The sequence below is a fragment of the Lissotriton helveticus genome, chromosome 5_1, assembly GCF_964261635.1.
Source record: "Lissotriton helveticus chromosome 5_1, aLisHel1.1, whole genome shotgun sequence".
Taxonomy (NCBI): domain Eukaryota; kingdom Metazoa; phylum Chordata; class Amphibia; order Caudata; family Salamandridae; genus Lissotriton; species Lissotriton helveticus.
The window spans coordinates 244703156-244729941 of record NC_136065.1 but is presented as its reverse complement, the minus strand read 5'-3'; the positions used below and the strand labels follow the sequence as shown (position 1 = coordinate 244729941).

The window sequence follows — 26786 nt, the reverse complement described above, 5'->3', positions numbered from 1 at the left end:
ATAAGAAAAGAATCAGCCACCAGTTCTAACTCTCCTTATGCGTTTTTTAGCAAGAGCTGTTACGCGATCTTATGTCCGGAGTTGGAATATACATTTCTATTCTGTCCTGTAGGATCTCTGGTCCTGAGTTATAAAAGGCCTTATGCGCAGGGAAAACAAGTTTGAAATTAGCTTTTTTGTACACAGGTAGCCAGTGTAAGGCTGCCACACAGGATGAAGCAGAGCTAAATCTGTCCATGTTACAGATTAACTTGGCGGCAGCGTTTTGAATTACCTGTAATCCCATAAACAGGTAATCCGCCTCGCCTACAAAGAACGAGAACAAGAACAAGAGGCACCCTACTCACCAGGAACCAGTGTATGTCATATGTAACAGAAACAACGGTTCCAGCGGAAAGTCAGGCTAAACTATAATAATAATCATCAAATGCACAATCGCAATCAGAAAGACGGGTTAAGGTGATGTCAGAAAGAAAGAGGGCCTTGCAGACTTTATGTTCACATTAGTTCTTTTTATCAGATTTGTAAAATTATAAATTATATATACACAGACCAAGAAAAAACAATAGTGCTTTTGTGTCTCCAAGTGAAATGGAACCATAAAACAAACAGTGAAAAACATGTAACGTGTACAACTTGGTTTCCACAATTTTTTAAAGGCGACTAAAGATTAACTTAGTAATGATTACAGCTTCTGTGTACAATAGTCAGAGCTTTTAAACTGGTTTGCTTTCAAATACAGTGGACTGCGTTTCAACCCTTTTACAGTGCAAGGTCTCTTCAGGACCAAGGGATATGGGGACAATATAATGATCAGAAAAAAAAGGCATACGCTTAGAATGCTATATGTCAGCTATGATCCTTAAAAAAGAACTTTAATGGAATAGTGAGTACCTGATGGCGATTGTTCAGCCTCGTGAGACAGTGAAATAAGCAAGACAACGGTAAAGTGAGCGAGGAAAAGGGGGAATACTCAAAAGGGGACCCGGTCAGGTGCTGCACATGTTAGAATACAAAAGTGATATTGATCAATAAGCTGAAGATTGAAGTTTGAGGTATTAATGAACTGTGGGTTATTGAAAAACTGGTTGTCTTACACCCGTATGAGAGACGAACTGGTGGGCTGACTGTCTTAGTCATAGGTTGCTCAATCGTGGTAGATGACAGAAGTACATGAACCCCTGTAATAGTGAGCATGGTGTGTATGAGTATTGAGCAATATATCTTTGGATAATTAACCACAACAATGTAAAGCAGGTGCAAGCAGGCTTACCACTTGGTGTAGTGGTGATGGAGCAGATTCTTCAATTTAATTGAACCGGCCGCGGGACCAATCGTGCTACGGGGATAGTATTACTCTGTGGGGTAATGTCAAAAGGTTAGTGACAGCCCAACGCTCATCCAGCATTTTAAATTATGATCACAGGGGCTGGGTGTTAGTAATGATAGCATTGAGGTCTTTACGTGCTGTGGTTGCTTGAGGTAGAGAAGGGCAGGGAAATGACTAACTATGTCACCCGTGGCCCCGTGACAAATGTAACAACCATGATGACAAATGCCCCTCGTCTCAAATATGCTCTTAATGTGTATTGTACTGCGCATTTGAACTGCAGAGCGTTGTAACCCAATAAAGTTTGCACCAAGCATGGGTGCCGCCTTCCGTCGCCACTGTTGCATTAATGTGTTAATCCAAGGGTGTACTGTTAGCTGGGCCCACCATGTACTAAAGGCGTTTGATCTATGTAATAATACGGCTAAGTGCTAATAATGCGTGACGGCAACAGGGAGCTTTAAACAATAATGTTAGCACATGTTGCATTGCTGTACTAAATGTAATGCATGCTCTTAGCAGGGCCTGCCATGCGTGCACGGCGTCTAAATGTGATTAATATTTAACAATGCGCATACTGAAGTACAGGAGGCTTTAACTAACAGCAGCACAGGTTAGGAAATCAATATAAAAGAATGGCGAAAGATGTGTGCCGCCCCCTATTTTGCAAAGACTCCAGATCCTGTCAGCTGCAGCAATCGCTGCTCTGTCGCCCACTCCCAGGCCTGTTCAGGGGTGTAAAAAGAAATAGGTAAACGATTCAAAGATCACCTTGAGATGGGCCGGGAAAAGAACCATGTACTGTAGCTTGAGTGCATGGAGTTTCTACTTCACTTCCACAACAAGCGGTGATGCTGCTGGACTGCCCTGGTGTAGTCTAGAAAGATCAGGCTTTTGGCATTGAGATATCATAGGTCTTGGTGATTTTGGGCTTCTGGAGGATAGCATCGCAATCTCGATGTTTAAGGATATATGCTGTCACATAGCGAGGGGGGCACCAGGGGGAGGCCCTTTTAGCAAGGGCACAATGCGCCCTTTCCTTCACAAAACAACGGGACAGTTTATCCATCGGGACCCAGGCCCTGAACCATTCTTCTAGAAAGTTGTCCATCTTGGAGTCCTTGGCACCCTCCCGAAAGCCGATAAGGCGTAGTTTATTTCTCCTGGATCAATTCTCTGCGTCTTCCGCTCCTTCTTCCAGATTGGTTGGCATGTATATCAGTTTGGAGACCTGACATTTGAGGGTCACTGGCTCATCCTCCGTTGGTGAAATCCGGGTTTCAGTCTTTGTCACCCTCTCCGCTACTTTGCATACTTCTTGATGCAGGCTGGAGAGATAAATGCAGATGCTGACAATTTTGGATTCTTCTGCCTCCCTAGAATCCTAAATTGCATTAAAGGATTGCCTTCAAGTCTGTGGGGGGCTAGTGAGGCACGGCGGGGGGCACCCCCACAGTCCCTCTAGTGTCTGGTACCAAAGTAGTGTACTGGTCCATTTTGGTCTGGGAAATGCAGTTCAATTTCTGTTATAAATTGGCCTATTTACCTATTGACAGTTCAATCTAAGTATGATGAAAGGCCCCATGACACTTTTCACAAACGTTTAAATGCCCCTCTCATCCCTGCAGGAATTGGAGGTACTCCTATTGTGCCTAAGCATGACTCACATTCAGTACCACTCTATGGTGCACTTATACTATTACTCTGTTTTAGTGATACTCTATTTCCCAAACTTGGGAGAATTGAAGATGGAGTTGGCCATGAACTTATGTGGAGAAGCCACCAGCAGATGTTAGCAGCCAGCGCTAACTCCATGAGACCCCTTCCTAGCATTACAATACGCTTTAGCCCATTTTGCCATGCTTTGACATTACTGTGGGAACAAATAGCACATTCAGGCCCACCGCCGAGCACTTTCCTTTAACTGCACTTCCATATTCAAATTTCACTTGCTGACTGACATTGTTTCACATCTAACTCACCTTAGTACAGTAGCCAGAAAGATTTCAGCGGTCCGTCCAGTGACTGTGTCAACCTGCAGCATGTTCCCAAAGAAGGACAGCGAGGTCAGGGTGGGTAGGTCAGGGTGGGTAATGGCTCCAACCTATCCAGTGCTTTATAAAATCCAAGAGTAGCGGAAGGATGGCCAGCAAGAATGCCAGTGTCGCTAGGAATGTGGCAGAGGTCAGGAGGGAATTTTAAGGGTGATAAGAACAGCCCAATGGAATTATTGGGGAGAGAATGTGGTGTAACAAGCAGAGCTGCCGACTTTGGAGTTTGTGTCTCAGTGTCGGCTCAATTCTGATTCTGGGCAAATCACTTAATCTTACAGTGCCTACGAAAAATGAATGTGTACATATGTAATGTAACTCAAGGTCTTGTAAAGCGAATCAAGTTCACTCTAAAAACTGCAAAAAATGATTATTGATTACTGATTTTCTCTGACTCGCTACCAAAAGTTCATTGGTTTTTCTCTGTCCCCTCCTGTTTAGTGGGTTACCTACTCTCAGAAGAGAAAGGCATCCATAATACTGCCACTGCAAGATAGCACAGAATTCAAAAACTCTTCTTTGCAAAAGAGCAGAAGAAGAAAAAAAAGTGCCCGGCAACAGAATGGCACCACTTAAAAAATGAAAGTTATTGCTAAAGAAAAGAAAGAGAAGTAAAGCAGCCATTGCACCGCACTGCACAGAAAACTTAACTTCTACTAAGAGTGGTGAACCCCATCTAAATTCCGGAATCTTAATGCTTAGAGCCCAAACGTACTGATTGGAATGGATTTAGGCCACACGCATCCTCTGCTTGTACACAGACTCCTGCTTCTTTGTAACCATACCCTTTCACAACTCGTCATAGGGCTGGGTTGGGTCCATGAAGCTTCTTGACCCCCCAACCGCCCCCATGACAACTTGGAAATGTGTGGGGGGTGGGGGTGAGGCAGTGATAATCGGCATGCAATGCTGGTTCTCATGCTACCTGGGCTGCTTCAACAAGTGACGGTACTTGGGCATCATCTGGGAGTGGACCCAGAAGACCCCATAAGAAAGGCCAGGGCTGGAGTGAATGAAGCCCTTAGTCCTCCACGATGTCTGGCACATGCGCACTAGCATCAGTGTCATAGGAGAGTGGCTAGCTGGCTGCGAGGGTCAGCTTGCGACACTGCACTTGTAATGAAGCATTGGCTCTGCATGCAAGTTTCCCTGCTTTATGCGCCATGTGTATTGATAAATAATAATACACAACATGTAATGTGATTATTTAACTACCAATGCGGTGGGTGATAAATAAAGCAGCAAAATTAGTGGGGTGTAGCCCTGACGTCCAAAGCAGGAAACCGCAGCTGGACCAATTACTGTATAACCTAGTCTTTGAAGGCATGCTTTCCAATTCATTACCCTGTCTGTAAGACCACCAGAATTCCATTGGGGTAGTTCAGATCTGCCCTACCTTCTTGAGCCATCGTTAGTCATGTTAACTACAAATACCATTTCTTGCCATTGATCCAATTTCTTTTAGGGAATGGGTGACCACTACATTTCCCCTTTGATGACCAGCATGCCTCATCAGCCAGTTGCAAAGTCTGGCTTGATTGAGAACCACACTTTTGAAAATGTGAATGTTTAGTTGTAGGACCAATGAGAAATCAGTCTTATTTAGGGGGTTAATCCCATCGGCTGAAACACCACTCTTTCCCTTCACCAGGAACCCAATTATTCACACTAGACATTACAAGAAAGGTTAAGAGTACATGAACTCTCATTTACCTTTCTGTTAAGAGATGGTTTCTCAGCACTGCTGCTGCGGAAACCCTGAAATACCCAAAAGCAGGTTCACTTTCCTTACAATAACCTTTTTTTTCCACTTTATTATAAAAATACTTGATGCAAATTAAATAATTCCAGCCTTTCCATACTGCTGCAGCAGAGCGTCCACTATTTCAGTTTGAAATCATTTTCTTTTTGTTTTATTAAGCTTGCTACATTCAAAGAGTCGCGGGATGGTGAGGTGAAGAGATTTGAGGCTTTGCAGGAGAAGGCTGATCAACTGGAAACACTTGAAGAAAAGGTAACAAACATACACCCCTGTTGTTTGCTCTAGAAGCCTCTAATATGCAGTTTGTTAACAAATAATAAGTTGCATACATGGTTGTTTCGAGTGTGATGTGGTTGACATACAAAGCTTCTTTAGCCAAACTCCAGATATTTATTTTGACAAACTCAACATACAAGAGTGAATTCACTTCTTGCACCTCATCATTTATAGCTAGTGTTAGATCATGTCTCTTGCAATTGAAGATACATCAATTTCACTCCCTAGTTCAGATATTCCACATGCTCTCTGCACCAAAATGGCTTTTTGTTTTCAGATTGCTGGGGCAAATAAATATTTGTGTGTGCCTCAATTCTACTTTGTAGTTTAGAAAAATGCATTTAGGTGTGGTGGTCACTAGCAAGAGTCTAATTGGTTACCAACTCCTTTAAAATCTCAAATGGGTCAACTTCATGCGGAATGTAGCAATGCATATTTAATTCTAGCCTGCCCATGGGCTCAGGCACTGCTCCATCGTGTGCCAGGTAGGATACACTCCATATGCATTCTCCCCTCACACGTTGTCCCTTCTACAGAAATGAACCAAAAATACCTGTTGTAGCACTGAAAACAGACTGGATGGCTGGAAACGTGTGCAGCCCTTTTCTGTCTATGACCTGCCTTCCCAAAAATCTGTCTTAGCCCTCCCTCTTCATTTCCTTTTCTACCAATGAAGGAGTCTTTAAAATCTAGTCTTCTTTTCGTGAAGAAGACTCATGTCTGGTTGTTGCTCCCACATATCAATGCGCCTTGTTCTTCATGAGACGTGCTGAGTACTACTTGAAATCTCACTTGTGGTTTTAATTATGTGCAGCCTTTATAAATTATTTTTTGTTTCTTACCTTCACTTGCTGATTCTTAGCTTCTCTTGTTTATAATTCAAATCTCTATAAGCATCTGCTTCTCCGATGCAGTTTTAATTGTCCACTTCTGAATTGCAGAGTGGGCAGATTATCCTTGTTTCAAATTGCCGCTGCTCTTCTGGTCCTAAGAATCCCTAAATACCATTCTGGCTTGCTCTCCCAAGCCCATCATCACTGCAGATACATAAGCGGATATTTTTAAATCCCTTTGTATCGCCTTCAAAGCTCTTAATGGCATTGTCCCTGACTACCTGCAACAAAAATTTATTTGGTACCACCCTTCCAGAGCCTTGCGTTCCTCATTAGCATGCAGTGTCATGGTACCCAAAATCGGAAAAGTTAATTGGGGTGGCAGACATTTCATTTACTGTACAGCAAAAAGATGGAACTCCAAACCTTTCTCCCTTAAGGCCTGTACAAGCCTTTATGCTTTCCGAAAAGGCCTGAAAACTTGGCTTTTAAATCAGTAATCTCTTTTTGGAAATGGTTTCTCTGCTTGGCACTGTGCTCTTTTAAATTGTCTCCTCTATAGAAGCCTGCACCTCGGGCAGTAGTTGCACTTTATAAATAATTATTTCATTTCATTTTCATCTCAATTACTTCAAGTATATAACATGCCTTTTCAAATGAAAAAACAATTGTGAGTAAGACTGAGCTCCCCCTCTTGCAATGCACATATCTTTTTATATAAGTAAGGTCTTTAGTATGGGATTTGCCACTTGCTGTCTCTTCAGTATGCTGGGGACTGTCTTATGCAATAAGTGTTTTTTCATTGTACTATTGATTATCTCCATGAGGGAGACACCAGTTACTTCAAATCTACTTTTTTCCTTGGTGTTAAACCAATTTAGACCATACTTTCCTTAAAAGAATTGTTATGAGATGTGGGCCATAAGAGGGCAATGATTATTCAGAAAATACACCAGATTTTAATTCTCCCATGGGGCAAGCTGCTTTATGCTGTTTGGACCCCTGTACAACTTGTGAGACATTGAGCTTAGAAGATTAGATCAATATGGACTTCTTGCAGTGGTCCATGGACAGACTAACTTTTCAGAGTCCTTGGATCCATCCATTTAGTGCCTGAATAAAATTGTCTAGTTTGAAATACGAAGGCTATACCGATATAAATAGCCAAAGACTTGTTCACACATAAATCAAAAACAGTGTATGTCCATATTATGTACAAATGAACAAAAAAGGTCGCCACGAGTTTTCTTGTTTCTTTTAATGCTTATTTACATAAAGACCAGCCAGCCGACACGTGTTTCGTCAGAGAACAGTCAACTCTGACTCTTCAGGGCCATGTCGTAATAGACAGAATGAGTAATCCCTTTCCCCCCTATATTTCTATGATCCCTTTTTCTGACAATTGTTCCAAATCATACTTTCCCGTCCCCTATGATCACTGACCGTACACATCCCCCTTCATTGAGCCTAGTGGTTCCCAAGCCCCCCCCTCACAGATCCCTATATGCCCCCCCATTGGTGTTCTATTTTCTCCCATTTACGTGGGCAACCCCTACTCTCATATACTACCTCTTCTGCGGCACTGCACCAGTCAAGAACGGCCTTCCATTGACCCACCTTCGGGGGAAGTGTCCGACGTCCTGACGATGTTCCTTTTGGCCACCATGGCCTCCACTATCAGCCAAATTTTCTGGGTTCTAGGCCATGTCTGCTCCCCGTGACACATAGTATATGCCATCTGGCATCCAGCGGGATTGCCAGTCCCAGGACGTCTGACATTACTTGTATTACCTTTCCCCAATATTGTTGTATAGCTGGGCACTCACAAATACGGTGGAAAAGGGTACCTTTTTGGTCGCAGCCGCATAAGCATCTGTGTGTGTGTGCACCCTAACTTGTGCATAACTGTGCTTGCGGAGTATGATCTATGTAGGATCCGTAGTTGTATCAATCTAAATCTCGCTCTAACTGCTACTTCTCGAGGGCTGTGTATAGCCTCCGCCTAATCATCACCTTCCAATTGGCCAATATCTGCCTCCCAGGCTTTGCGCAACTTTTTCAGGGGTCCAGATGAATTATTAATGATCTTCCTATATGTGAATGATAGTGCTTTTTCTGGGATTGCATCTAATAGGAGTCTATCCTCCAGCGGGCTATACTCAGGAATTCGTTCCCTTCTCCTATATGTCTACAAAGCGCATGCCCCAGCTTCATGTACTTATATCTTTCTGAGTCTGCTAATTGATACTCTTTCTGTAGATCTTCGAATGACATTAGAAATCACCCCTTTTTGCAAGGTTACCCCCCACTTTTTGCCTGATATCTCATGCACTTTTTGCCTGATATCTGATGCACTTTGAGTGTGCCCTGAGTCCCTGCCTATCGGGTTCCCAGGGCCTCTGTTTTTTTGCAGAACTGTACCTTTGTTTTCACAATCTGCACACCTCTGGCTCACTGCAAGTCCCTTTTAAAAGGTACCAGTGGTACCAACGGCCTTGTGAGCATTGAGGGTCTCTAAGGGCTGCAGCATATATGTGCCACCCTCAGAGGCCCCTTCACCAAACACAAAACAACCATTGCAGACTTTGTGCTTTGGTGCAGACAAAACTTCAGAGTCGACATGGCACACATTTTGCCTTGCCCACCAACCACTGCCTGTGGCGTAGGTAAGTCACCATTCTAGCAGGCCACACAGCTCTTAGGCAGAGGGCAGTGTACCACATGTGAGGGCACAGCAGCATGAGCATTCTGTCCCTACTGTGTCTGTGCCATTCACAGACTTTGAAAGTGCAGTGGAGCCATATGGAGTACATGGGCTGAGTGTTTGCCATTATGAATGCCACACCTCCGTCATGGCTGTACGGAATGCTAGGGAGTTTGGTATCAAACTCCTCAGGATAATAAACCCACACTGATGCCAGTATTGGATTTATTACAAAATGCACTCAGAGGGCATCTTAGAGATGCCCCCTGGAAAAAGTCCAACTCCCTTGTGTCCAGTTGACTTGTCTTCACCAGCCTGCCACACACAGACCTGTTTCTGACCCCCCTGAGGTGGGAGACCTTGTGCTCTTGTGTGTCAGGGACAAAGTCGTCTGCTTGGGGTGGAGGTGCTTCACACGTATCCCCAAGCAAGAACAGCATTCAGGGCGGTGAGCCTCAAAGAGTTCCTGCCCTTTGATATGCTCGCCAGGGCCTCTCCAGATAGTGGAGATGCCTGGGTCCATGACCAGGCCCCACTTTAGGGGGCAAGGTCGGCGGGAAAATTAGTAGTTAGGAGAGGTGTGTCCCCTCTATGCCAGGGCCATCCCCAAGGTGCCCTGGACCGAAGATACCCCCTCCTGAGGAAATCCTCCTTCTTGAATGGAAGAATGCAACCCAATCAGGTTATGGGGGTGCCGACACTCTAAGGGTTTTAATCACCCTAAAGGTATGTAGCCCATTGGCTAACATCTGCATATTCCTGTAACACCCCTAAATTCGATATTTAGGCGCACCCCAGAGCTATGATCCTTAGATACCTGCAACCTAAGAAGACGGATGAAGAGGATGCCGTGCAGCAAAGCATGAAAACACCTTCTGCCTTGGCCCCAGCCCTACGGGCCTGCTTCCTGCTTCTTGAGCCTGCGTGAAAACCAACGCTTGTTCGTGGCCAGCGACTTCAAAGAACACCAGGAAGACTGCCACTCTTCAAAAAAGACCAGATCCCCGAGGACATCGTCCCTGTCCAGAAAACTCCAACACCGAGGATTCCAGATCCAGGTGGATCCGCGACCCCTGCCCCCTCTGCACCCGATGGCCACGACCTGAGTTTGAGTGGCTCACCTGTCCAGCGAAATCTCCCCGGCGACCCTGACCTCGTCTCAATCAGTGGCTGACCTCTCCTGGACGCCACAAATTTGCCTGCAGCCTCTACACGAAGGGTCCCCCTTACTGCGACCAGCTTCAACCCACAAGATCCAACACCAAAAGATACCACTGCATCCATCCTTAGCCCTCTGGCCTAGGGGAGCTCTACTAATGGTGCCTCGACCTCCCTTAGCCCTACAACTTACCTGCCCAGCCAGTGCTCACCTTTACCATACCCCCTGGTCCAAGCCTGCAGCCTCTTTGTTCGACTAACGGCCTCCATTGAAACTCATTGGGCACCCAACGCTGATTTTGCACCCTGCACCCGGCCGCCCCTGTGCCACTGGTGGTGTAGCTTTGGTGCTGCTTTGTGGCCCCCCCAGTGATGATATCTTCTGGGGTATGTGCCCTGAAAACACGGGTACTTATCTGCAAACCAAGCCTCTTAGAGGTGCCCCCAGCCTCCATTGATTTGCATCGGGCTCAGTGAACTCTGGACTCGGCCGTTCCAGTGCCGCTGGTGGTGCAGTACCTTCCTGAAACAGAACCTTGCCCAGTGTTGGTCAAAACTCTGGGAGACTGATATTGTAAGTCGAATACTCAATGGCTAACGCATTACATTGTGTTCCTCCCATAGGATTGCATTGCATTTACAAAACCTATTGCGTACAAAAGTCTATTTGTTTCTATTACAAAGTTCTACTGCTCAAATCTATTCTATAAAAGTAATTCCCATACAGTAAAGCATTCACTACTACCTTACCAAACAGATCTTACTGTACTTGAAAAGTATTATTACTGTTGAAGCTATTACTGACCTGCAACTGAGTTCAGTTTGGTTCTAGAAATAAAATAAGAAAACAATAACTTTTTATACAAATCAATTGGTCTGGATTCAGTCTTTGAGTGTGTGCTATTATTTCTTGCCTGAGTGTGTACAACCATGCTTAACACTACCCTCTGATAAGCCTAACTGCTTGACCACACTACCACTCATAGATCTTTTGGTATATTTTACTTGAGCCTCTGTAAGCCTTTGGGGAGTCACTGGACTCTGTGCACACTATACCTTACTTGTAGTATATACAGAGCCAGCTTCCTACATGGTTGAACCTTTCTAACAAGTTCATCACATTGTAATTTGAGTGAAACAGTCTTAGAGATACAGCACATATCATCTGCGTACCCAGAGATTATATGTTTAGTGCTCAAGGTTCCCACTTCATTGTCAACCCCATATTGCTTAAAATAGCATGCCCATGGTTCCATAGTATGATCTTTCTGGTGGATACTTCTAACTGCAGATTCCTCGCCTTGTGAATATCATCAGGTGAGAGAAGTTAGCCAGAAGATTTTTACAACATAATCCAGAGTGCTGGTAGGTAGCCCCCTGCATGCTGACATTAGTTCCTTTCTTTCTGCACCTTCGTACAGAGATCTGAAGCTACCTCCCAAATTCTTTCTTGTCAATTGAAAAGTTTGTCTCAAAATTATTGTTTTCCAGTGGTAAGGGAATATGTCCCCTCATAGGACTACAGGGTTTAAGCCTTTTAGGGACAGATCCTCACTAGGTGTGTCTTCGCTTTTTGGGTTCAGGGCATGACAATAAGTCGTGTGATGAGTATGCCTTTATGACTTAGAAGGCGATCCGGGATGTGAACCCAAGCTGTACGTTTCCGGACACCAAAAGAAGTTGCTTAACTCCTGCTCAAAGTCTAGGGCTTGGCCCGTGTTCTGCTACAGGTCATAGTCGCCGTCCAATTCCTTTGGTGAGTCGATATCAAGGAGGAAGAACAAGAGGGTCAAATGTGACGCACCTACTTTTTTGTCTGAGAAGTTTCAAGGATGTCAAGGTACCGGTCAGTCTTGCTCCCATTAGCATTTTAAGGAATTGGTTCAGCTGCTTTTGCTCCCCAAAGTTCCAGGACCGTTGGAGATGCCACAACAAGTTGAGATTGTCTTGAGAAGCCATGTTGCAAAACTTTGACACCCATCTGTTTCCCTGTGGTGCTTTTATGGGTCCCACAGATTCAGGGAGGCTGCTAGCCGGATTACTGCCAGCGATTCTGTCCTCTGCACCTTCTGTGCCTATTGAGCCTGTTTGGGGTTAAGTTCTGACTCTGGAGCAGATTATAGATCCAGTGCAGAAATCCACCCCAGTTCATGCCACGTCGACTCCATATTCAACTCCACCAAAGCCGGAGGAGGACGCCATTCCTAGTGTTGTGCCTTATTTCAAAGTGAATTCTCTCAACCTGGACTGGGATCGCATCTCCGATCGTTCCAATGCGCCCAGTCCTAATGTAGTGTAGTTCCTATATTCCCAATAGGCTCTGCACATTGGAATAATATATCCTATAGATTTGACGTAGGACTTAGGTCGATTAGGTCTGTTTTGAATATATTGGACTTAATTGGGAGTGCCAGCTAGCTCAGAGGTCACTAGAAACGTTCTCGAATAAACAAGAAGGGATTAGTTTCTGACAACCGCATAAATATGACAACTTTGTTTCCTCAAGAATAAAATGTATCTTCAGAGTCGTGGAAACAATAGATCAATATTTTACTCAGTCAATTGTGCATGCTTCGTTTCATCAGTGGTGCAGAGAAAATAGAGAGACAAGAGTTTTAAGTAAAAGGATTGTTGGACCCGGCCTCATGGCGTGGTCCTACCCCTCCCGCATGGCGGGCCCCAGACAACATCAGCCCTCCTCCGGACCTCGGGCGGCCCCTTCTGCCCGACCCTGCACGCCCCAACACCACAGATCCGGCTACCATCCCGGATCCCCATCATCGGCCTGACCCCAGAGTAGGCCCATCACGACCGAAGCACGAGGCCGTGCCCGACTCCATCTTGGGCCCACCACGTCACGACCACGTGGCCTCGGCCCAAGCCTCGGCCCCAGCGAAGCCCAGACATCGAGGCACCAAGATCCACCCAGGTGGTCGAGTGGCCACTCGACAGATCCCGGAGGGAGAGGAGTTCGATGGCCCTCCAGCCGTCCCCGGACGCCTGGTATCGATCGCCCTCCGGCCTCCCTGGGCGCTGGCTCCACCCCCCTGCTGGGTGTCTGGACACCATCATCCCGGCCCCTCTGGCCCCCAGGCGCGAGGGTCCGGACATCAAAGGACCTCCGTCCTATATCTGGGCCAGCCCCGGAGTAGGACGCCAGTTGTATCCTGGACTGGAAGCCCTGCTGACGCTGTCACGGCCGACACCAGACAAACTCATCCTTCCTGTAACCTGAACCATCTGAGAGCCGGCTGGCGCTGCCGCGGCCTACCTTGCTGAACCATCTGAGAGCCTGCTGGCGCTGCCGCGGCCTACCTGGCTGAACCATCTGAGAGCCTGCTGGCGCTGCCGCGGCCTACCTTGCTGAACCATCTGAGAGCCTGCTGGCGCTGGCGCTGCCGCGGCCTACCTTGCTGAACCATCTGAGAGCCTGCTGGCGCTGCCGCGGCCTACCTTGCTGAATCATCTGAGAGCCTGCTGGCGCTGCCGCGGCCTACCTCGCTGAACCATCCTGTTAGCCTGCTGGCGCTGCCGCGGCTCGAACCTCTCGGAACCCCCCAGCTCGAGGATTGAGAGCTGTGCGTAGGGTATCCCTTCCTCCACCCAGAGTAAGACTGTCCCGCTACCTTACCCTCCTTGTCCGAGACTTTACGGATCCCTCGATCCAGCTGTATATACTGCCAAGAACCCTCCACCGTTATTACTTATAAAAGCTTGAGAACTTGACCTCCTGTGTGGTGTCCGTTTGTAGTGTTGTGATTACTCTGCTGTACGATCCTAGGAGGGGCCCTCAGTCAGGAGGCCTCTCGGCAACGCTCGGCTACTTCTCGACAGAGGGGTTGACCTAGGGGTGGTCAGTCAGACATCCTCTGCCTCCCCCGGGTCGCCTTTCTAACATTGGTGGCAGCGGTGGGATCCGAGCCCACGCAGATCGTACAGAGAGTGATTCACTCGCTACCCAGAAAAACCCACTGCGACCATGAGCACAGAATTCCAGAAGGAGAAAATGGAAGACTACAGTCACAAGGAGCTGAAGCAATTCTGCAAAGATCTAGGCATCGCTACCACTGGCTTAAGCACCAAAGAAGATTTCAAATCGGCCCTGCAGGCCTGGGTGGACGCCGGTGAGGCACCACCTCCGAGTGAAGATAACCCGGGCCCGGACGGAGGCCCGGAGGCTCAGCTGAACCCAGCGGGAGAGAGACCCGCAAACCCAAACACGGGCCTCTCCCACGAAGACGCCCGAGAACGAGAGAAGAACCGGCTCCACGAGCTGGAGCTTGCGCGACTCAGACAAGAAGGAGAGATCCAACTGGCAGAAAGGAAGCTAGCCCTCGAGCAGCTACGGCTAGAAGGAGACCTAGAAGAAAAGCGACCTCGAGGAGAAGAAACTCCTGCTCGAGCACGAGCGCGTCCTCAAAGAACTAGAATTTAAAGCCAAGGCAAACGAGACTGCCACCTCCGGGGGTAAGACCTCACCTCCCCCGGTAGACACAAAGGTGCACATACCCAAGGATGTCGTCAAAGAGTACTATAAGAACGACGACATCCAGCAGTGGTTCAAAGCTTACGAGGTCGCCATGGCCGCCCATCGAGTACCCCTCAGGGACTGGGGTGCCGGCCTGTGGGGGAAGTTTATCAACGAAGGAAGAGACGCCCTGCTGGAGCTCCCTGATACCGAGAGGACCTCGTACGAGCACATGAAGACCGCCCTCCTCACTCGCTACGGACTCACCCCCGAGATGTACCGGCAGCGATTCCGAGACTGTAAAAAAATCCCCGGTACCACATGGGTGGAATACGTGAACTATTACAGTCGAGCCTTCGAGGGGTGGACTCGGGGCTGCCAGGTCACCACCTACCAGCAGTTAGTCGACCTCATTCTATGGGAACACCTGTCCAATAACTGTTTCGTCGAACTCCGGCAGCATCTCCTCGACAGCAAATTGACTGAGCCCCGAAAACTCGCTGTCGAGGCAGACCGATGGGCAAGCACCCGAGTTCCCCGGAACACGATGGGAGATTACGGCCGGGGGTCCCCGGGGAACCACCGACCACGAGGTGGCGGAGTAGGCCAGAGCCGGGGTCGAGACGCCCCCCAGGGGTCATCCCCTACCTCCACGTCGCCAACCCTGGGCCGGAGAGGGGCCCCCCCAGCCAGGCCGGGGCCCCGCCCGAACGTTACGTGCCACAGATGCCAGCGACAGGGTCATTATGCGAATGACCCCCTCTGCCCGATGAACCAGCGACCCGGCACCACCGGGCCCCCAGCCCGCCAGATCGCGGCAGCTGCCCTAGGTGAAGAAAGAGGTGAGGAAGAGGACAACGACCACGAGCAGGCCGAGTGGGAGCCCGCCGCCATGACCTTAGCCTGCCTGGGTACTCACGACATGATCCCCCGAGGGCCGATCCCCGGCAACACCCAGAAGTACCGCCAGTGGGTCACCATCAATGGTCGCCGGACCGAAGCCCTCCGTGACACTGGGGCCAGCGTGACAGCGGTCCGCTGCCATCTGGTGACCCCGGAACAGATCCTTCCTAACGTCCTGTGCCCAGTCCGATCCGCAGATAACTCCGAAACTATGTGTCAGATGGCCCGCATCCCCTTCGAGTGGGGGGGAGTGTCGGGCGTGCTGAAAGTGACTGTCCGCGACGATGCCCCCGTGGACTGCCTCCTTGGGAACGACCTGGAAAGTTCCCCATGGGCTGGCGTCGAACGAAGAGAGCACCTGGGGATGCTAGGCCTTCCCGAGTGGGTCTGTGCGACCACCCGCTCCATGTCCGCCCGAGCCTCCGCCCCGGCGGTGGAGGCTCCAACAGAGGAGCCAGAATGGCCCGCACCTCCACCACCCGTCGTCCCCGAGGACGCCGACACCGAGCCCGGCCCCCAAGGGCCCGACCAAGAAGGTCTCACCGAGCTCAACCACCTCCCGGAACTCGCTCAATGGCGCCAAGAAGGTGGCCCCACCCGCGAACAGTTCCGGCAGGAACAGAAAATCTGCCCCTCCCTCGAGGGGATGCGACAGCAAGCCGCTACGCAAGCCGCTGGAGACCCCGCGGGGTCCCACTGGGTCTACTGGGACAACAACCTCCTTTACAGTGAGCAGAAGATTGCCGAGCTAGGGGCCGGCCGGGTGCTGGTTGTACCCCTCCGGTTCAGAGACTTCCTCCTGAACTTAGCACATGATGTGCCCCTCGCCGGGCACCTGGGGCAGGACAAAACTTACAGCCGCCTGGTGACCCATTTCTACTGGCCAAAAATGCGCACTGATGTACAGAACCACTGCAGGACCTGCCCGACCTGTCAAGCCAGCGGGAAGAGCGGGGGGAAAGTCAAAGCCCCGCTCCAGCCGTTCCCTGTGGTAACCACCCCCTTCGAGCGAGTGGGAATAGACATCGTAGGGCCCCTGGACCCTCGCACCTCGCAGGGGCACCGCTTCATCCTCGTCCTGGTGGACCATGCCACCCGCTATCCTGAGGCCATCCCCCTCCGAACCATCACGGCCCCCGTGGTGGGCCGAGCCCTCATGAGCATCTTCTCCCGAGTCGGCTTCCCCCGAGAAGTCGTGAGTGATCGGGGGTCCAACTTCATCTCGAAGCATATGCGGTCCCTATGGCAACAGTGCGGGGTCGCATATAAGTTCACCACCCCGTATCATCCCCAGGGAAATGGACTAGTGGAACGCTTTAACAGGACACTGAAGGGAATGATCAAGGGCCTAGAAGAGCCCCTCCGGCGCAAATGGGATGTCCTGCTGCCCTGCCTCCTGTTCGCCTACCGAGAGGTACCCCAGAAATCCCTGGGGTTCAGCCCGTTCGAACTCTTGTACGGACACCCGGTTCGAGGCCCCCTTAGCCTGGTCAAGGAAGGCTGGGAGACAGCAGTTCGAGATGCCCCACCGGATGTCTACCGGTACCTCCTGACACTCCGCAACCAGACTCGGAAGTTCAGGGAACTTGCCGAGGCCAACCTGGAGGCCAGTCAGGAGGAAATGAAACGCTGGTATGACCAGAACGCCTCGTCCATCGAGTTCGAGCCGGGCCAGCAAGTCTGGGTCATGTCCCCGGTTCAACCGTGTGCCCTCCAGGACAAATGGACGGGGCCCTTCAAGGTGGTGGAGCGCAAGAGCCCCGTCACCTACCTGGTAGACATGGAGTCCCCCCGGAACCCCCTCCGGGTTCTACACGCTAACCGGCTCAAGCCGCACTTTACACGCACTGAACTGAGTCTGCTGCTGGCGACCGATGACGGAGCTGAAGACGACTCCGAGCCACTACCAGATCTCCTCAGCACCACCGAGAAAGACGGCTCCTTCGAAGGGGTCCGGCTCTCCTCTACCCTGACCCCAGAGCAGCAACAAGACTGCCGGAAGCTGCTGGGATCTGTTTTCCCTCACGCCGGGGGTCACCCGGTGGTGTGTCCACGATGTGGACACCGGAGACAGCCCCCCTGTGAAACAACGAGCTTTTCGAGTGCCCGACCGGGTTCGGGCCTGCATCCAATCCGAGGTGGCCAAGATGTTGGCCCTGGGGGTAGTCGAACCCTCTAACAGTCCCTGGGCCAGTCCCGTTGTTCTGGTCCCGAAAGCCGCTTCCCCCGGAACAGCGCCCGAGCTCCGGTTCTGTGTTGACTACCGAGGACTGAATGCAGTCACCAGGACCGACGCACATCCCATCCCCAGGGCGGATGAACTGATCGATCGCCTAGGGGCCGCCAGATACCTCAGCACCTTCGATCTCACGGCGGGGTATTGGCAGATCGGCCTTACCCCTGGCGCACAAGAGCGATCGGCCTTCTCGACGCCAGATGGCCACTATCACTTCAAAGTGATGCCCTTCGGCATGAAAAATGCGCCGGCCACCTTCCAGAGACTAGTGAACCAGGTGCTGGCCGGACTAGAGGAATACAGCGCCGCCTACCTAGATGACATTGCGGTGTACAGCCTTCACTGGGATGCGCACCTGTCCCACCTCTGGGAAGTCCTGACGGCCCTCCGGCGGGCCGGACTGACAATCAAAGCCAGCAAATGCCAGATAGGCCAAGGGTCCGTGACCTACCTAGGACACCAAGTGGGGAGCGGTCAAGTAGCTCCCCTCCAACCAAAGGTAGACGCCATCCGGGCCTGGGAGCCCCCGGTCACCCAGACCGCCGTCCGAGCCTTCCTGGGGCTCACCGGATACTATCTGCGATTTATAAAAGACTACGGGAGCATTGTGGGGCCCCTCACCGAACTGACCTCAAAGAGATTACCCCAGAAGGTGCACTGGACCCCTGCGTGCCAGACAGCATTTGAGACTTTAAAGACTGCCATGTGCACCGCCCCTGTGCTCCAGGCCCCCGACTACAGCAGAGAGTTCGTAGTCCAAACCGACGCCTCGGAGCACGGCATCGGGGCGGTCCTGTCACAAGTTAACCCCGAAGGAATCGACCTGCCTGTGGCCTTCATCAGCCGACGCCTCCTGGCAAGAGAACAGCGGTGGAGCACCATCGAGAGGGAAGCCTTTGCCGTGGTGTGGGCACTCAAGAAGCTCCGGCCTTACCTCTTCGGCACCCACTTCCGAGTCCAGACCGACCACCAGCCCCTGCGTTGGTTGATGCAGATGCGGGGAGAAAACCCGAAACTGCTGCGCTGGTCCATCTCTCTACAGGGGATGGATTTCACTGTGGAGCATCGCCCCGGCAACGACCACGCCAATGCCGACGGCCTGTCCAGATTCTTCCGCCTCGGCGAGGAGAATCCCCAAGAAAGTGGGTGACTCTCCCCTGCCTTCAGCTGGGGGGACGCGTGTTGGACCCGGCCTCATGGCGTGGTCCTACCCCTCCCGCATGGCGGGCCCCGGACAACATCAGCCCTCCTCCGGACCTCGGGCGGCCCCTTCTGCCCGACCCTGCACGCCCCAACACCACAGATCCGGCTACCATCCCGGATCCCCATCATCGGCCTGACCCCAGCGTAGGCCCATCACGACCGAAGCACGAGGCCGTGCCCGACTCCATCTTGGGCCCACCACGTCACGACCACGTGGCCTCGGCCCAAGCCTCGGCCCCAGCGAAGCCCAGACATCGAGGCACCAAGATCCACCCAGGTGGTCGAGTGGCCACTCGACAGATCCCGGAGGGAGAGGAGTTCGATGGCCCTCCAGCCGTCCCCGGACGCCTGGTATCGATCGCCCTCCGGCCTCCCTGGGCGCTGGCTCCACCCCCCTGCTGGGTGTCTGGACACCATCATCCCGGCCCCTCTGGCCCCCAGGCGCGAGGGTCCGGACATCAAAGGACCTCCGTCCTATATCTGGGCCAGCCCCGGAGTAGGACGCCAGTTGTATCCTGGACTGGAAGCCCTGCTGACGCTGTCACGGCCGACACCAGACAAACTCATCCTTCCTGTAACCTGAACCATCTGAGAGCCTGCTGGCGCTGCCGCGGCCTACCTTGCTGAACCATCTGAGAGCCGGCTGGCGCTGCCGCGGCCTACCTTGCTGAACCATCTGAGAGCCTGCTGGCGCTGCCGCGGCCTACCTGGCTGAACCATCTGAGAGCCTGCTGGCGCTGCCGCGGCCTACCTTGCTGAACCATCTGAGAGCCTGCTGGCGCTGCCGCGGCCTACCTTGCTGAATCATCTGAAAACCTGCTGGCGCTGCCGCGGCCTACCTCGCTGAACCATCCTGTTAGCCTGCTGGCGCTGCCGCGGCTCGAACCTCTCGGAACCCCCCAGCTCGAGGATTGAGAGCTGTGCGTAGGGTATCCCTTCCTCCACCCAGAGTAAGACTGTCCCGCTACCTTACCCTCCTTGTCCGAGACTTTACGGATCCCTCGATCCAGCTGTATATACTGCCAAGAACCCTCCACCGTTATTACTTATAAAAGCTTGAGAACTTGACCTCCTGTGTGGTGTCCGTTTGTAGTGTTGTGATTACTCTGCTGTACGATCCTAGGAGGGGCCCTCAGTCAGGAGGCCTCTCGGCAACGCTCGGCTACTTCTCGACAGAGGGGTTGACCTAGGGGTGGTCAGTCAGACATCCTCTGCCTCCCCCGGGTCGCCTTTCTAACAAGGATTTATTGAACAGTCTTCTTTCTCATGCAAGTAAAGTGCACTGCTACAATCTTAATACTGGCTATAAAGTATAATGCGTACAGCGAGAAGAGTATTATAAAATAATACTGTAAAAGCATTTAATGGTTTCTAAACCATAGATAAATACATACATAAATAACAAAGGCTAAAAGTACTCAACTAGTGCTTCTAAAATACACCTACCCGATGTACCTAACCTAAGTCTAGTACGAGGGAAGAAGTAAGTGAGGTGTAGCATAGGTTTCGTTTTTCTTTGCCAAGAATCTAACCAAGATTTCTCTTAGGGTCTAATCAACTCCGTACCTTAGTTTAGAATGAAGGAGGTCTGGTATCTCTGTCTCTGGACTTGATTTCCCAACACCCTGCGAGGGGAGCTTGGAAACACTGGAGCTGGATTCTCAGCGAGAGAAAGGACAGCTCCTCGATCAGTGCGTCAGCTGGAGGGTCCGCTTCCTTCGGCACTTGCTCTAGCAAGCTGCGTCGGGCAAGTAGATAGTCGAGCTGCTCCGAACCACTGTGTCTTTGCTAGGGCAAGTGTAGGCATATTTATACCTGGAAGGTGCCTAGTTTGAAGTAAAGTCAGGCATAATAACTTCATCAAAGAACCCCAAGGGAATGGTAGTTCTTTGAAAACTCCTTGAATTCTTGGACAAATCCATATTCAAGCAAGGGGATGTCCCTGACCACTTAAGCCGAGTTTCCCAAGAAATCGTTGTGGCTTTTTGGAATGAGTGGAAGTAGCCATGCCTGTATTTGGACTGCATTTGTTATGTCTAAATATGGTTATGATTTCTATGCCTATATAAGGACAATGTATATTGTACCTATATAAGGGCATGAATCTGGAAATTTCGCTCAGATCCTTAAACGCCATACAACACTAATTCATTTTGACTCTGACGAAACACTAGCATTACCTTGGAGCCGCCCTCCAGCACTTCAATAACTTTTTGACGAAATTGAGGAAAAGCACACCTTTTGATGTAATCAATCCACAAAAAAGTCCAAAAAGCAATTCTGTCTTTTTTTGGATTAAAGATTTCTAAAAAAAATAGCCAACGTGTTTCATTCTTTCAGACTACTGAACATCTTCAGGGTGAGAAGAATAAATGTATTCGTCACATCAGTTCAAACTACGGATACAATCACTCCATGTTTATTTGTTTTTAACCGCATCGCTGCTAGAGCTATTCCCCTGCTGTGCTGGACAGCAATAAAAACAGGTGTGGTCATGACGAGCTCAGCTCGTCATGAGCACAGGAGCACTGTACTGCATGACGAGCTGAGCTCGTCATGAGCATGGAAGGGGTTAAATGCAGTCACATGATAAAGAAGCCACATACATTCCACGTACGAGATGCCGGTCACAAAACTGTAGCAGCTATGCAACCCTCCCCCCCCACCTTCTCTCCAATTCTTATGCTTTCTTGTGCAATATGCACATTAAAAGCTCCTTGCCAAGGCAAAAAATGAGGACAAGAGGGGACATCCTTGTATGGGGCCTCTCTGTGTGGGTCATTGAGCTGAAATTACCATCCCAATTTTGACTGTAGCCAGTGGGCAGGCATACAACTACCAAATCCACAGGAGCAATATCGGGCCAATCCAATTTTGTTTCATTGAGCACTATTAAAGGTTATTTGTAGCCTTTTTCGGCCTTTTTGTGTTTGCCAGACAAGCCGTCCTTGTTTAAGTCACCTGTTGTAATGAGAGTTTTTTTTAAGGCTTAACTCGTATACCCCTCGCAAAGCTTTTGTAATGCCACCATATCTTAATTTAGCCCTCGCGTTTCTCAAGTGCACCTCCTTCGAGCCGCTGCACAGCTGCTCTTTACGTCTCTTTACTCTGAAGACTGTCTTTCTCATCATGAGAACTTCAGCTTATCGCATGAATGAACTTCAGACTCTGTCAGTACAACCTCCCTAGACCACCTTTTTCCAGACACACTGGTGCTGAGGACTAGAGCAACCTTTCTGCTGAAGGTTGTGACTCTTTTTGCAGCGACTGCCACTATTTACTGGCCTCCTCCTCCTTCCCCCTGCCCCGCCACCTAATAAGCCTTGACTTGCCGATCTAAGCAATCTCGTAAGCTGTTATTGGCTGAATTTGACGTACATATAGGGGGTTTGCTGCTTGGTTGGGGTCTTATGAGTCAAGCAGCATAGTTTCCTGACAGGTAGCCAGTGAAGGTCTTTCAAGTTAGGACAGGCAAGAAGGAAGGTTACAAATTAGTCGAGCCGCCGTATTATGCACCTCATGGAGCTTGGCCAGCAGTGAATAATTTGCTGTCACTAGTAGTGCATTCCCTTAATCCAAGCGACTTGTAATCCGTGCTTGGACTATGGCTGTTCTTGATGTGGAGGGGAGCCTTGGAAATACTTTCCTAAGTAACGCATAGTGGCAAAGCAGGTGCCACATGTTGCGCTGACTTGGTCTTTCATAGAAAGTGTCCAATCCATTTTGACGCCAAGATTTTTACCTCCTGTTTTGGGCAACCGGCAGGGCCTAATTCAGAAGTTCACTAGTCCGTGGACCAAGAGTCCTGAGCCCTTCCAAACAGTACTATCTTGGTTTTTTCACAGTTCAATTGGAGGCAGTTGTTGGTCATAAACCGTGGTTTCGCCATATCTGGATCCTGCCCAAAGGAGATGACTAATTGGGTGTCATGGGCATAGGACACTATCTCGAACACACAAGATCTGACAATCTGCAGGAGCGTGGGTGGCTATATAGACATTGAATAATGTCGGGCTCAGGGAAGAAATATCTTTTCACGAAGCACTACTGCCTCGGCAGCTAGGTTTCTCAGGAAGGGCATTTCACCTGTTAGGTCCTCCAGGACTCTTTGATCTGATCTATCCCACAGGCCCTCCACCTTCAGAGGTACTTCTTTGACATCCATTCAGTAGGTGAGTAATCTGTGGCTAGAAGTATTAATCAAAAGAATAAGGGCCTGGTTTAGATCTTGGCAGACAGGTTACCTTGTCAAAGCGGTGACGGATATCCCGTCTGCCAAAATATAAATCCCATTATATCCTATTGGATTATTATTTTAGCGGATGGGATATCCATCACCATTGTAATGGAGTAACTTGTCTGCCAAGATCTAAATCAGGCCCTAAGTTTCTTACTTTCGGTATTACTCTTTTTGGTGGATACTCTCTATAACCGCCCTCCCCTCCTCCTTATTTGGATTGGTTAATTTTTTCCATCTAAAAAGGTTCCAATCTAGAGATCTCCACAATGGCCGGTCTTCTTGTTTGTTGGGCTTATCTGAGGGCACAAATAAAGTCAAGAAAGAAACTGACAAAAGCACGCAGGGCTGTGACCGCATGGGGTCCCGTCTGGGGATATTTACACGGTGAGGAATCTGCGGTTAAATAGAGTACCACCAGAAATAACTTTTCCAAAGGTAACACATGTTCAACTGGACCGGGGTAAGGTGGCAACTTTGTCTGGTACCTCTGAACATCCCACATCAGAGGGTATACGTGTCCCGTTTTAACCCTGTTGAGCATGGCTAATGAGGAAAACAATTCTGTCCATTTTAATATTTGTGGGTCAGATTTAATGTTTTCTAAGACCATTTATAGATCTGGCAATCCAAGGAAATTGAACTTCTTTGCAATATGTAATGACTACATACAGAATGTCAGTGTTTGATGGGGTGCACATCATAAAATGGAAGAAGACTCATAAATTGGGTGCAGTATTACAACCAGAAACACATCTATTTTGATCCTTAGACACAAGGTCACCACATGTAGTATTCTTTTTTGAGATTAGGTTGAATAATCTACATTCAATAGATATAGTAATGGTCTATTAAATTGTGTTGCTAGTCTATTCTTTCCTTGATTGGGGTTCACTACTCTAATTGCTTCCTTTTACCATGCTCACTTCAATAATATTAGGGTAATACCTAGTAGATCCCATTCCCCAAAAAGGAAATACTCTTTTTTTTTTCAGAGAGAAAGGAAAGCTGGCAGATACGTCTTTGCCCTTCTTTAGTGAGTTATACTCTATTAGATGGGGATTGTTAGGAGCCAGACACGCCTGTCGGAGAATCTCTTATCTGCAGATGATGAAGGATTGTGCTCTGCCCTTGTTCCACAAAACAGTACACACTGGCTTATATTTTACTATTATATGGTTATTTATTTTACAGGTCCTATCTATAAAGCCTGTGTCAAATTTATCAATATTATAAACAACTCAACAGATAATATGTAGCTAAATGCAAATGTTTGATCATCTCCAATCATGATTCATCCCTCATCTCTACCCTGTTATTATATTTACTACCCAACGTGTGTAATTATTTTCAGCTATCTAATTTATATGACTTTTAATTTACAAAATCTGAATTATGCCAGGCAATGTATAGTATACCTACATACCTTATACTATCATTGGGTCAACATTTGGAATTCAGTTCTTCAGCATCTTCCCTCAGCAACCAGTCCATCCATCTAATTTTACATCTGCGTCAGCACCTTATATACGTTTATCACCAGTGAATAAGGGGGGTCACTCGTGTCAGCTCCTGCTTTGCTACCAAATTGCAAAAAACACAGTTGATGGACAGAATGTAGAACAATGTCATACATTCACTACCAAATTGGGCAGACATCCCCTTTGTTGAAGCACAAGGACAATACGGAAACTAATGTAACTTATCCTTTATAAAGCACTTATGTGTAAGGTCATCTTCCGCATTTAGAACAAATGCCCCAGAGAAGCTGAAAATGTTCCTTCTCTGTCTTGTTAGTGTGAACATCGTCAGAAAACATGAGGTTTCTACACTGGAAACATAGTTACCTAGCACACATTTGTTAGTACTACCATACTATCAACCCACTTTTCTTGACCCTATGATACATTCTCCAGTAGTAAATGCAACCTTGCAATTAAGCATGTCTGCTGCATGTAACATGCATTACTACTATATGAAAGCCTGATATACACACAGTTATCGTATGACAATGGCATCCCAGAGGCCATTGTAAAGATGGCTACCAAAGGGAGAATTGGGTCCCAACTTTGTCCTAAAGCTCCACTTGCAGATCTTCCTTAATTCCCTGAACAGAAACGGGCTGTACTAATAGATCAGACTTTTCTTATGTCAAGTTGAGCATAACTTTCTTTTGCTAGTCACTGAAAATACTATCGATTTCCTATTTGGAATGGGCATGCCTGTTCTATTTTTTTCAGTTTGGATGTAATAGATTGCGAGCCCATCAATGATGCCATCAGTCATAGGTGTAGTTTATGTACAATTCGTATTTGGAAGAATCAGGATATTATACCCTTCAAACATCATACAGTTTTAAATGTGACAGCCATTCACACATTGTAGTTGCATTCAGTGCTCTTCTAGTTGTGAGTATGGGTGTAAATGATCCTTCCACGTTCAATTAATTGACACAATGAAAGTCACAACCCTGTCATACACAAATGAGTACCCTGTGGGCATCGGCAGAGTAATCGGTCAGATGCCTCTCGGGCAGGAAGGCTACATCTGTGATGACAATGTTTTTAAGCTTTCCAAGTTACGAATATTTTCCTTTTGAGTATCTCCGCACCCCTATTGTTGAGTAAAAGCGCTCGGAGAGACACGATTTTGCCAAGGTGTCCTTGTGAGACTGCATTAGGTTGGCTTTGTTTGTAGCCATCCCTTGTATCCTCTCCTATAATTTTATTCATGAATAATTTGTTTTTCCCGCCTGCCACTTTTGGGTATTTTGGTGTGCCCAGCCACGCTCCCCTAACCTATCATCCAGACTAGGTGAGGTTTAACTTGTACTTCATGTGTGTCAGTGGTGTAAATGTGCCTCCCATGACCAAGTTTCGGAACTACAAGGTTCAAACCCAGCCAGTTACAACAACAAAAGTAACTGTGAAAAGCAAAATAAAAGTAATCTGCCTTTTATTTTAATACATTATCAGTATAACACATCACCCGCTAAAAGTGAGGTAAAAGAGGTGCTACATAGCAGGCAGTGCTCATATCAAGTCCCCCGATGGCAGATTCTGAAGTATGTGTGTTAGTGTAGCTATGAATGTTGAAAAAACATTTTCAAGTGTGCGAAAGGGTGGATGAAGATGGCAGAAGGTAAGGGCCTACCCAGATCTACCGCCAATGATCACCTGTCCATGTGTTGAAGTTATTGACACGGTTCAACAGAACAAACTAATCCACACAGTCTCTCATATGCCATCTTGATGTTTCTCTTTTAACCCTTGTACGTGCCAAACTCTAGTCTCCTTAGATCATTGAAATAGTGTCTGTACTTTGGAGTCACCACATCTGTGTCATCACCAGTCGTGGATACTACATCATCTGTCTCACTGGATTTCGGCATTGAACCCGTACCCTTCAGTGCCTCTGCGGTTGCAGCTGCTGACGTTTAGTCTTTTATTGTGGATAGGAGTTGGCCTAACGGCTAGGGCGCTCGACCTCGGACCTGGGGATCTGGGTTCGAGTCTCGGTAACGACGCCAAAACCTCCTGTGATTCTGGGCAAATCACTTAATCTCCGCGTGCCTAAAATGAAAGTGTGTCCTCATGTAACGTAACTGGAAAATATGTAAAGCGCT

General features: G+C 48.7%; 1 protein-coding gene across 1 annotated transcript in view; it reads left to right on the top strand.

Annotated features, from left to right (window-relative positions):
• Positions 1 to 26786, top strand: part of FKBP15 (FKBP prolyl isomerase family member 15) — a 334309-nt gene that overhangs the window by 261587 nt on the left and 45936 nt on the right. The window contains exon 24 of the mRNA XM_078642121.1: positions 5303 to 5395. Within this exon, the coding sequence (XP_078498247.1) occupies positions 5303 to 5395 (93 nt within the window). The remainder of the gene's footprint in view (positions 1 to 5302; positions 5396 to 26786) is intronic.